The sequence below is a fragment of the Chlorella variabilis genome (genome assembly GCF_000147415.1).
Source record: "Chlorella variabilis unplaced genomic scaffold CHLNCscaffold_7, whole genome shotgun sequence".
Lineage (NCBI taxonomy): Eukaryota > Viridiplantae > Chlorophyta > Trebouxiophyceae > Chlorellales > Chlorellaceae > Chlorella > Chlorella variabilis.
In genome coordinates this window covers 532,022-542,695 of record NW_005435081.1, presented here as the reverse complement: position 1 = coordinate 542,695, position 10,674 = coordinate 532,022, and the positions used below count along the sequence as shown (strand labels likewise).

The window sequence follows — 10,674 nt, the reverse complement described above, 5'->3', positions numbered from 1 at the left end:
AGCCACTGGCACCCCGCACAGTGCCGCCGCCTGCGGGCCACCCATGCGCCCACTTGTGCCTCGTAGATGCTCTTCATGTCGTGCACGCGGGTGGACACGAGGGGTATGAGGCCCAGGCGGTGCGCCAGGAACTCGTCGTTCAGCACCGTGGTGTTGGCCTCAAACTCAACCAGCTCGATGGCAATGGTGGGCACCTGCGCTCGATGGCGGCACGGCGCGCGGCAGGGTGGCACCGCGGCAGGGCACACCGGTTGCGGGGCGCCGAGGAAAACAGCGGGTGCAGGTCGGGTGCGAGGGGGTGGAGAGGGTGGTGGCGGGCACGGCAGCAGGGAGGCAGGCATGCGCAGGGGGCGGGCGGAGGCAACGCCACGTGCAGCGCCCGCTGCGCCGCCCGCTCTGTCCCGCCGCCCCGCACCTCTACGAGGATGATGCGGCGCAGCGCGTTGGCCATGCTGACGTCCGTGCCCTTCAGCACAAACTCGCAGTAGTCGTCGGTCAGCTTGCGCAGCTCCACCTGCGGCTCGCGCTTAGTAGTTTTGGTCGCCATGCCGCCGCCACCCCTGGCGCCGCGGCAGCGCCGTGCGCTGCCTGGCTAGCGCGCCCCTCCCGCCGCGGGGCAATGCGGTGTGGGGGCTGGAGGCGTGGTGCGCAGTCTGAGCAGCGCGCTGCAGGGCTGCCCGAAAGCGGCTGTGTGCAGCGATGCGCAATCGGGTCGCCCCGTCCGTCCCTTCCTTGGCTGATCGCGGTGGAAACCAATGCTGCGCTGGAAGCTGGCTACAGGCGCGGAGTGATGGTGTTCACGCCACGAGCGTGAGCCCGTGTGTTTGGCTCTGTTTCCGCAGGATCGTGGTTAGAACACCAGGAAAAAATGAAATGCCTGCCTACAGCAACACACGGCAATTCAGGCCCACGCAGCAGGCCCGCCACGCTTGTTCCCGCCGCCTCTGCCGCCTCTGCCGCCGCATCACTCGTGGTCTGCCTCCAGCGGCCCCGGGCAGTTGCGCTGCATGTCTGAGGCACTGTCGTAGCGACAGCCGCAGTACAAACAGTACAGGTAGCGCCCGCGCAGCCGCGCCAAGATCGCCGCCAGCTGGTCTGCCGGCGGGAGCGCCTGCCACGCCTCCCACTCCCGCCGCTCCTCCTGCTGCTGCTGCTGCTGCTGCTGCTGGGCATCCGCCTGCTGCCCATCCGCCGCAGCGTCTGCTGGAGGGCGCCCTGCTGCCGCCGCTGCTGCCGCCTGCCGCTCATACAGCAGCGCAAAGTCTGCCGCCTCCTCCCGCCCCGCCCTCACGGCGGCACCCGCCTCCGCCGAGTGGCACGGCTCCAGCGCCTCCAGCAGATCATCTGCCGCCACAGCCGCGGTCATGCCTGCTGCCGAGGCCGCCGCCGCCGCCTCTGCGGGCGGCGCCTGCCACATGACGCACCGCGCGACGCCCGCGGCGGTATCCAGCGTCTCGCACACCTGCTGCGCCTTCCTCAGCTGCCCCTCCAGCCGCCTCGCAGCCGCCGCGGCGGCCGCTCGCTGCTGGTACTCCAGCCTCTGGCCGTGGCGCTCGGCCTCCGCAGCCACCGCGCCCGCCGCCACCCGCTGCTCCGCCTCGCGCTGCCGCTGCCGCTGCTGCTCGCGGGCCGCCGCCTTCTTGCTCACGGCGCCCAGGCCGAGCTTGTCCTGCGCCCAGCAACAGCGGCAGGGAGCAACCGGCAAGGGCATTGTGGGGACAGGCAGCGGGCGGGCGACGTGCGCGCTGCGGTATCAGGCCACTCGCATGCGGCGGCCCGACAGGCAGCAACCGGCCCACATGAGCGCAGCATGCCCAGCATGCGGTGGGCAGCACCCAGCAGCAACATGCCTCCTTCAGCTGCAGCGGCAGCGGCTCCGCCAGCCCCGTGCCCCTCTTGCCGATGCGCTGCCCCAACTGATACCCCATAGCTGCCAGCAGCTTGAAGCCCCTGCAGGCACGAGCAGGCAATCTTGTGTGTGGCGCCGGCCGGTTCCGTGCTAAGGGCCAGGCCCTTGAGCAGCAACGGCTTTAGGCCCTTGCAGGCATGGCGCCGAGGGCAGGCAGGCACACCAGGCAAGCCCCTGCCGACCTCACTTGTTGTCTGCCCCAATGGGCTGGCTGAGCGCCTCCTCGCGCTTGTCGGCAGCGGTCAGCTTGGGCCGCTTCTGGCCGCCGCTGCCGGCACCGGCACGCTGCTGCACGGCCGCCGCATCTGCCGCTGCCTGCTGCTCATAGTGCTGCAGCAGCGCATCCAGCTCATCCTCCTCCTCGCCCTCCTGGCCTGCTCCTGCTGGCGATCCCTGCTGCTGCCGCTTGCTCATGAGGCCGGCCCGTAACTGGCGGCGGCGGCGGCAGCGGCAGTGGCGGCGGCAGTGGCGCCGACAGGCACGCCTTGGCCAGCAGTATTCCAGAAGTGTGGCGGCGTATCAGCAGCCTTGTGTCAATCGAATGGGGCCCTCCAGTGGCAACTCGAGCTGCGAGCTGTGAACCAACTTCAGCAACAGCACACTGCAGGCCTAGCGGGGAGCGTGGATTGTGTAGAATTGATCCCCATCTCCAAGCAGGCATGAAGCGACACTGCGCCCAAGCTGAGCCCGAAATGGTTGTGTGGTACTTGGTTGGAGGCTGCACACTCGTGCACACATTGCCATCAATCACAACGCCCTGGACAGCATCCTGCGTGGGAACAGCACCAGCCGCAGCCTCCCCGATCGGTCTAGACCACTGCGGGGCCTTGGCAGGCCTGCTCACAGCAGCCTCTTGATCTCGGCGGCTGCAGATCGCCGACATGGCAGCAGCGGCGTCTGGGGCGCCGGCGGCAGCGCCGCCGCCGCCGCCTGCCCCGCCGCCGCCGTCCGACGAGGGGCCACCCAGCATCCTGTCCCTGCCAGCCGAGGTGGCGCAGCAAGTGTTTGCCAGCCTGTCAGCCGCCGACCTGGCAGCCTGCATGGCCACATGCCGCGCCTGGCGCGAGGCGGCCGCCTGCCCGCCGCTGTGGCAGTCGCTCGCCGCACGCCGGTGGCAGCACGGCGGCACGGTTGGGCAGCTGGGGGCGCTGAGGCGGGACGGTCGCTGGCTGGAGCTGTACCGCCAGCGCCGCCAGGTGGGGCCGCCAGCTGGCTGCAAGCTTGTTGCGGCCCAAAGAGCAGCCGCGGCATGCCCGCTTGCGTGGCCCTGCCGGCCTGCCAGCACCTGCTCAACACGTGGCACCCCACGCGCGCCCGGGCGACTCCCCTCCCCTCCCTGCTCTGCTGCAGCTGGATGCGCGGGCGCTGTCCCTGCTGAGCGCGCTGCAGTGGCCCAACCGGCAGCGTGCCACGCTTGAGCAGCTGCTGCAGCTGCATTACCCCGACGTGCGAGACGTGCTGCTGGGGCTGGCGGGGGCTGACTGCATCCCCACCGCAGCCGCCAACAAGGACTGGCCCGACGTCGCCGCCGCCGCGGCCGCCGCGCCCTGCCTCGCGCCTTACTGGGCCCTGCAAGCCCAGGAGGAGCTGCATGTGCGCCACTGCGCGCAGCGCTTGAGGAGGCAGGCAGCCATGGTGGAGGCGGCGGCGGCCGTGCTGGCCAGACGGGCGGAGCAGGCAGGCGAGCCGGCGGCGGGCCCTGCAGGGGAGCAGCCCACAGGTGCCGCGGCGCCGGCCGGGCAGCAGCCGCCTGGCGCCGCTGCTGCTGCTGGCTCTGCGGCGACAGGCGGCGATGCGGCGGCGGAAGCGGCTGCCATGCTTCGCCAGGAGTGGGATCGCGGGGAGAGCGCCGCGGCGGGCCAGAGCCACGCCTCTGCCTGGGCCGGCGTGATGCACGGCAAGGCCGACGAGCAGCTGCGCATGCTGGTGGCGCTGGCGTTTGAGGAGGGGGCGCTGGCGCTGTCGGCGGTTCACCAGCACTTTGCAGGTGGGCTCGCTCGGGAGGGCTGGGGCTGGGCTTGGGGGTGGGCATCTAGGGCCACTTGCGGGCATGCCCACAGGCATTTGGCTGGGCGACCTGCGACGCAACCCTGCCATTGTAGCCCTGTGGCAGCGAGGCCAGCTTGAAGGCGTGCTCCCATGCCTGCTGGCGCCGCGCCCCCTGGCTTGCTGCCCTCGCCCGCAGAGCTGGCCTGGGTGAGGCAGGCGCTGGATGCACTCGGGGTGGAGCTGCGCCACCGCATGGAGGCTGAAGGTGGGCAGGCAGGCAGGCAGGCAGGCATTGTTCATGGCAGCTGTGCTGCGTCCACCGTTCTGGCTTGCAGGCCTGGATCCCTTCCCAGCTGGCAATCGATGCTGTCAGAGCTTGAGCTTCCAGCAAACCTGGCCCTCCCTTGCAACCCTCCCGGCCTGCAGGCGTGCGCGGCGGGCTGCCCGCGCTGCGCCTGCTGAGCCAGCTGCTCTTTGGGCCGGGCCCGCCGCCACGCCACTACCACTTTGCCAGCATCCCGCCACCAGACGGCCACGGGATGGAGATCACGGCAAGCGCTGGGCCCGCCTCCACGCCGCTCTGCCTGTTCAGAGCTGCTAGTCCTTTCTGCCGCTGTTGCCACGGGTACACCCGGTGCTGGTGCTGATGGTACTGTTGTCTGTACCGCCGATGGCACTGCAGGGCAACCGTGAGCGATACTACGAGACCACCAACAGCCTGCTGGATTTTGTGCTGAGCAATCGGGAGGGTATCCCCATCTCCCTCGCCGTACTGTATGAGGCGGTGAGCGAGCGCCAGGCTGGGCTGGCACGCTGTCTGAGCCTGCGACCAGCAAGCCGACCAGACGCAGCCAGTGCATCAACGGCTTAGCAATGGCTTCCGGTGCTCCGCCGGTGGCGTTGTTGTGTGCTGTTGCGACGTGCCGTGCCGTGCCGTGCCTGCAGGTTGGCGTGCGTGCGGGCCTACCCATCACCCTCCTCAACGTGCCGATGCATGTGGTGTGTGCCATGGTGAGGCGCTGAGCAGCAGTTCCTTCAGGCCTTCACGGGAGGCTGCCAGACATGCCGCCAGCCACGCATTGCTGCAACTGGCCACCCCTGTGTTGCGCCGCACTGCTGCGTCAGCTTTTGCCGGCGCCTGTGCTGGTGCATGTGATGCAGGAGGATCCCGGCGGCGGCGGCCAGGAGGCGCAGCGCTGGTTTGTGGATGTGTTCGGTGGCGGGCGCGTGCTCGACAGGTCGGCGCATGGGCAGCGTGGCACCTTTCCCGCTCGCTCTCTGCCGCGCTTGCTTGCCTGCCTGCCAGCTGCAGCATCGCCAGGCCTTCCGCCGTTCTGCCCACCCGTCACCCGCCCTTGCTGCGAGACGCAGATTCGAATTCTCGCAGTTCCTGCAAGGCCTGGGCCTGCCTGGGGACCAGTTTGGGCTGGAGGCGCAGGTATGTGGGAAGGCCCTGCGCTGGGCCCCGTGGATGCGCCCAGGCGGCGTGGGGCATGGGCGCTCCTGCCACCGGCACAGCAAGAGTGCAGCCAGGTGGCTCCTGCCTGCTGCCTGCAGGCCATGACTCCGGCCCAGTGCTGGATGCGTATGTGCCGCAACCTGCTGCACCTGCACAGGTGCCTGCTGCTGTCGACTGCTTCATGCTGCGTTCCTGTGCCTGTGTAGTCCTTGCCGTGGAACCCAGCCTCGTGCTGTTGGTGCCTGGCCAGTGCACGATGGTTTAGGCTCAGCACGTGCCCTGATGGCATGCATGCGGTGAGCTGTGAGCAAGCGTGTGGCTAGCTGGGCTGGACTGGCCTCTCCCTGCAGGGAGCATGCAGAGTATGGCAAGCTCAAGGCGGTGGCGCTCCTCATGGCGGCGGCGGCAGGCGAGGGCTCAGGCAAGCCCGCCTGCCAGGCTGGCGGCGTCGCGCTGCTGCTCCTCCCTGCGGTATGCCGAGCCGCGCTGGCCGAGCGTTCAGCAGGCTGGCCAGCTGGCCTGCCCACGCCCGCCGCGACCCCGCCCAAACCCCTTGCTGGCGCAGCGGAGGGCATGCGCGCCGCCGTAGAGGCCGCCAACGCGTGCATGGCGCTGCAGCAGCACCACGAAGCCGCGGAGCTGCTGCAGACGGTGCGGGGGTGCGGCGTGGTGTGGTGTGGTATGGGTGGTGTGGTGTGGTGTGGTGTGGTGTGGTGTGGTGTGGCGTGGTGTGGCGTGGCGTGGCATGGCGTGGCGTGGCGTGGCGTGGCGTGGGTGGGGTGGGGTGGGGTGGGTTGGGCGGGCACTGCTTTACTTTGGAAGGCACCTGCACGCTTGTACGCCACACGGCTCGCCGCCCTCGCCCTCGACGGCACCGCCGGTTTCTGCTGCCCGCCCCGGCGCCGCCCGCCTGCCCCCAGCTGCTCACGCACTCTCTCGGCACCGGCCTGCTGCCCTGCCTGCAGCTGGTGGGCGGGACCTACCAGGTGCAGCAGGGCCACGCCGCAGCGCTGCACGCCACCGCCCTGCGCTCCATGCTGGGTGAGATCGAGGCGGCGGCAGAGGCGTATGTGGAGCAGCAGATGAGGCGAGTCCCCTGCTCCCTGCTGGCGCTGCTGCTGGCTGCATGCAGAGCCCGCTGCCTCCCTCACACATACTCGGACATACAACAACGGCGCAACGCTGTGCTGGCAGCGTGTGTGGGTGCACGGCCTTGGCAGGCGCCGGCCAGCCAGGCCTGCGCCTGCCTGCCGATGAATAAAGCTGTCGACGGGAGTGTTAAAGCAACGTTCTGCTGGCGGCTCTGCAGGGTGCACCCGCGCGAGGGCCAGGAGGCGGTATCGTTTGTTGTGGGCCAGGTGATACGACACAGGCGGTACCAGTACAGGTGAGGCAGGGCCCTGGAGGGGCTGGCAGGCCCTGCTGGGGTGCCAGCGCCTTCGCCACCAGACAACACACACACACACACAAACACACACAAACACACGCGCACACATCCGTGCATGCCTGCCATTTGCTTTCCTGGCGCCTGCTTGCTGCCCACGCTGTGCCCATGCTGTGCCTGCTGTGCCACAGGGGCGTCATCATCGGCTGGGACCCTGAGTGTCGGGCCAGCGAGGAGTGGGTGCAGCAGATGGGAGTGGACAGGCTGCCAGGTGAGGCGCGGCGGCAGGACCCAGCAAAGCACATGCAGCGCCAGGACTGGGAGCACGATGCGGTTGGGGGGAACTGTGCGCTGTTGGGACCAGTTATGGAGGCTTTGGGTGGGGCGGGTGCAGACAGCTGGCAGCAGCACCCTGCCCCCTCCCTCCCTCTGCCACACCGCCCACGCTCGCATGCTCCATGCTGCACGCACTGCTGGCCCCGCCCCTTGCCTGCCCAGGCGGCCGGCGCCAGCCCTTTTACCACGTGCTTCCTGACCCGGAGGACCGCCCCGGCCAGGCGCAGACGTATGTGGCCCAGGAGAACGTCCAGCCAGAGGCACTGGCGGCGCCGCACGCCGCTGATCCAGGCGCGTCTGCCCACCTGCCACCCCTCCACTGCTTTCCTCTTGCATTCTGCTGTCCCCCTGCGCAGTGTCTCGCACGCAAGAGGGCTTTGCTGCACCGCCGCATGTGGCCTCCTGTCTGTGCCCTGGTGTGCCCTGCCAGCAGCAGCCAGCATGCACAGCCGCCTGATGGTTTGACTGCCGCTCTGCAGGCTTCAGGCTGCACCCGGAGGTGGGCCGCTACTTCACAGCACTGGCGCCCGGCGGCGCTCGCTACCTGCTGAGCGACTGGATGCGGCACTGCTTCCCTGGAGGCTGAACATGCGGCGCTGGTCCCTAGGGGTGGGGAGGGAGCACCGCACGGCGGCGGCAGCGGCCGTGCACGGACTGAACCTTGTCCTTGCTCTGCCGGTGCCTCTTCATCCTGCCTCTGCGATCGCTCGTGCGTTTGTTGTTGCTATAAGTTGTGAGTGGAGCGCGTTTGCCAAGGGAGGAAAAGAGAGTCATCTGGGCAGGCAGTGGAGTCAAGATGATTCAGTCTTCTGAGTGGCAGGGGAGGTGGTTGGTTGGGTCAGTCAGCGGGAGCAGGAAGAAAGAGAGCAACGGTGGTGTGCGAGGGTGGTGGCGGCGGCACGCCTGCCCAATGCAGCGGGCGTTCGTCTACCGCGCGTGCATTGTGTGGGAGTAAGGGATACAGCAGAGGAGAGAGAGGGGCGCAGCAAAACCAGGGAACAAGTTACGGCGCTGCAATAAAGAATGGCTGTGCAGGTGTGGGGGGAGCAGAGCCATCCGCTTGGCGGGGGGCAGTGTGGCGCACACCATGCTCCCGGGGGTGGGGGGCAAAAGTGGCACGGGGCAAGCTGTAGCAGCGAGGACGTGGAGTGCATTGGTGTGCAGCAGCTGCCAGCTGACAGGCTCTGCCGGGCAATAGGCAGGCCATGGCAGCATGCGTGGCAGGGCGGCAATAAATCTAGGATGAAGGTCAAGGGGGTAAAGGGTGCCAGCTGTAGGCATGGTGCGGGAGCAGGGAGAGAAGGGCGGCGCTCGGTCAAGTTGGGGGGAGCCCCATGAAATCAGCCCGGCAAAACGGCGCAAGCGATGCTGCCCTAGGCAATGTGTGTGTGTTCAGAAAGGGACGGGGGTTGGCAGTGTGTAAGCGCAAGACCCATCAAGGGGCGCTTGCTGGGGCAAAACTTGGCGGCGCGTGCGAGGCCGGCGGCGGCACGCGGGCTGCCGAAGAATCGGGGTGGACGCATTGATCAGCACAAAAAGCAGGGGGGAGAGAGAGGGAGGGGGGCCCTGGGGATGGGCGGCGCTCAGGCCCAGAAGCCACGCTGCTCGGCGGGAGCGCCGGCGCTGCGGCAGCCAGCGGAGCGACAGGCCAGAGGCCCGGCTGCCGCTCAATGGACAGCCCAGCCCCATGCACAGGCTAGCAGTCGGTGTCGGATTCCAGCTCAGGTGGGCGGCTGCCAGCTGCCGCGTCAGGTCAGCTGGATGACGCAGTCGTCCTGCAGGTTGCAGGAGTTGAGGTTGGCCTGCCACGCGCGCTCCCAGTTGCGCATCCACTGCCTGCCGTCGCCAAAGCCGTAGCTGGTCACCACGTGCGCAATCCTGCGGCACGGCGGCAGAGGCGGGGCAGGCGCAGCGGGGCGCGGCGGGCGGCAAAGGTGAGCAAGCGAGTCAGCAAAGGAAAGAAAGCGAGTCAGCGTGGGCGGAGGACAGCCGGGCAGGCGGCCGCGGGGCGGCCGATGGGGCGGAGCAGCGGGCGTGCAGGCGGGCAGGCGGGCGCGTCGGCGGTGTTCAGTGTTGGAAGGGCTAGCTACACGCAGCCTCACCTCTCGGCATCTGGGCGGACCATCGCGACCAGCTTCTCGTACTCGTGGCGCTTCATGGGCCAGCCCTCGGGCTGCAGGCAGGTTGTTGTTGGTGGTGGTTGGTCGTGGGGCCAGTCATCAGAATAGAATGCCGGCGGGGCCGTCCCGCCGGCCCAACAGTGGCACGCAAGGTCCGGGCGACCCTAAGGCCGGGCCGCTGCCGCTGCCCGGGCCGCACGCAACACGTGCAACACATGCACGCACAGCTTGCGCATGAGCTCATCATGCACAGCACCAGCAGCAGCAGCAGCCGCCGCAGGCAGCCACACAACCCGCCCCCAGCCAGCCAGCCACCGCCCAGCCCACCTTCTTGCCCAGCCGCTCCTCCCGCGTGTTGCTCTTGATCAGCTCATTGGCAGGCAGCTCAGGGTCGACCTCCAGGAAGCTGCAGGCGGGCAGAAAGGAGAGGCGGTGGGGAGGGTCAGGACAGCGGCAGGGCACCCGTGCACTGGTGTGGCAAGATGCTTCAAACCAAGCAGGCGTCAAACCACGGACAGCTGGATGGCCGACGGCCCGACGGGCCGGCTAGCCTTCAGTCATCCCTCCTCTCTGCCTCTCCCTCTGTGCACCTCCCTCTGCCCTCACCTCCCCGGCCCCCCAACACCCGCCACCCCTTCCCCATAGCAGCGCCGCGCCGCCGCCTCACCTCTTGACGGCCCGCAGGTGGCTGGCCACATGCTCTGGCGCGGTCAGGCTCTCGTACTGCAGCAGCATGATCTGCTCCCGCGGGAAGGCGTCCAGCCAGGCCTGGAAGGGCTCGGAGTAGTTCTGGCCGGGCAGGTCGCGCTCGAGGCAGTGGAAGACGTGGCGCCTGCGGTACGGGCGGTACAGGCGGTACAGCCACGGGCGGGCGGCACAGGCGGGCGGCACGGTCGGGATGCAGACATGTTGCGAGCGGCACGACGCAAGCCCCCCACTTGCAGTGACACACGCTTACAAGCGCCCAGCCGGCTGGTTCGCTTGCCAGCCACACACAGCAACAGCGGGGTGGCGGCCCAACCGCCGCCCCCGGCCGGCCCCGCCAGCCCGCGGCTGGCCCCGCCGCAGCGCGCACTTGGTGAGGCAGCCGATGCTGCGGCGGTCCAGGTTGTGCGCCAGCATGGAGATGGCTCGGGAGATGGGCTCCCGCATCGACGCAATCAGCTTGGCCCAGGGGAAGGTCTGGGCGATGCCGGGGGCGAGGCGCTGGCCCTCGCGGGCATAGTGGGTGGAGCCCTCGAACGTCGCCGACCGCAGGTCGCCGCGCAGCATGCGGTCCAGGTGCAGCGTCTGCGGGGGCAGAGGCAGAGGCAGAGGCAGGCGTTGATTAAAGAAATTGAATCATAAAAACAAAATTTACGCTTTACTTGATGTTCAAATACATTGTAGGTGTTTTCGGTTTTAATGACCATAGAGGTGGTGGCGCAGGTGTGGGTGCGCCCGCTGCTCTCCTGCCTCACACCCCACCACCACCATG

At 68.7% G+C, this 10,674-nt stretch overlaps 5 protein-coding genes across 5 annotated transcripts in view; 2 read left to right on the top strand and 3 right to left on the bottom strand.

Annotated features, from left to right (window-relative positions):
• Nucleotides 1-547, bottom strand: part of CHLNCDRAFT_144215 (hypothetical protein) — a gene marked incomplete at both ends in the record, with an annotated part of 2,390 nt that extends 1,843 nt beyond the window's left edge. Inside the window, 2 exons of the mRNA XM_005848597.1 lie at nucleotides 20-194; nucleotides 416-547. Coding sequence (XP_005848659.1) covers nucleotides 20-194; nucleotides 416-547 — 307 coding nt within the window. The remainder of the gene's footprint in view (nucleotides 1-19; nucleotides 195-415) is intronic.
• A 417-nt stretch (nucleotides 548-964) lies between these two features.
• CHLNCDRAFT_144214 (hypothetical protein) lies at nucleotides 965-2,323 on the bottom strand (the record flags this gene model as incomplete). Its single annotated transcript, XM_005848596.1, has 3 exons — nucleotides 965-1,669; nucleotides 1,836-1,950; nucleotides 2,097-2,323. 3 exons carry the CDS (start codon nucleotides 2,321-2,323, stop codon nucleotides 965-967), a joined length of 1,047 nt encoding a protein of 348 aa, XP_005848658.1.
• Nucleotides 2,324-2,790: 467 nt separating this feature from the next.
• On the top strand, nucleotides 2,791-4,545 carry CHLNCDRAFT_144213 (hypothetical protein; the record flags this gene model as incomplete). The annotated part of the gene is made up of 4 exons (XM_005848795.1): nucleotides 2,791-3,105; nucleotides 3,260-3,896; nucleotides 4,095-4,163; nucleotides 4,325-4,545. 4 exons carry the CDS (start codon nucleotides 2,791-2,793, stop codon nucleotides 4,543-4,545), a joined length of 1,242 nt encoding a protein of 413 aa, XP_005848857.1.
• A 23-nt stretch (nucleotides 4,546-4,568) lies between these two features.
• Nucleotides 4,569-7,663, top strand: CHLNCDRAFT_144212 (hypothetical protein; the record flags this gene model as incomplete). The annotated part of the gene is made up of 12 exons (XM_005848794.1): nucleotides 4,569-4,682; nucleotides 4,844-4,909; nucleotides 5,060-5,136; nucleotides 5,270-5,336; nucleotides 5,456-5,514; nucleotides 5,708-5,828; nucleotides 5,949-6,008; nucleotides 6,323-6,423; nucleotides 6,667-6,744; nucleotides 6,933-7,012; nucleotides 7,240-7,372; nucleotides 7,564-7,663. The coding sequence occupies 12 exons, from the start codon at nucleotides 4,569-4,571 to the stop codon at nucleotides 7,661-7,663; spliced, it is 1,056 nt and encodes a 351-aa protein (XP_005848856.1).
• A 1,162-nt stretch (nucleotides 7,664-8,825) lies between these two features.
• Nucleotides 8,826-10,674, bottom strand: part of CHLNCDRAFT_57487 (hypothetical protein) — a gene marked incomplete at its 3' end in the record, with an annotated part of 4,463 nt that continues 2,614 nt past the window's right edge. The window contains exons 7-11 of the mRNA XM_005848595.1: nucleotides 10,273-10,487; nucleotides 9,865-10,029; nucleotides 9,525-9,603; nucleotides 9,180-9,250; nucleotides 8,826-8,955 (exon numbers count right to left, since the gene is read on the bottom strand). Of these exons, the coding sequence (XP_005848657.1) occupies nucleotides 8,826-8,955; nucleotides 9,180-9,250; nucleotides 9,525-9,603; nucleotides 9,865-10,029; nucleotides 10,273-10,487 (660 nt within the window). The remainder of the gene's footprint in view (nucleotides 8,956-9,179; nucleotides 9,251-9,524; nucleotides 9,604-9,864; nucleotides 10,030-10,272; nucleotides 10,488-10,674) is intronic.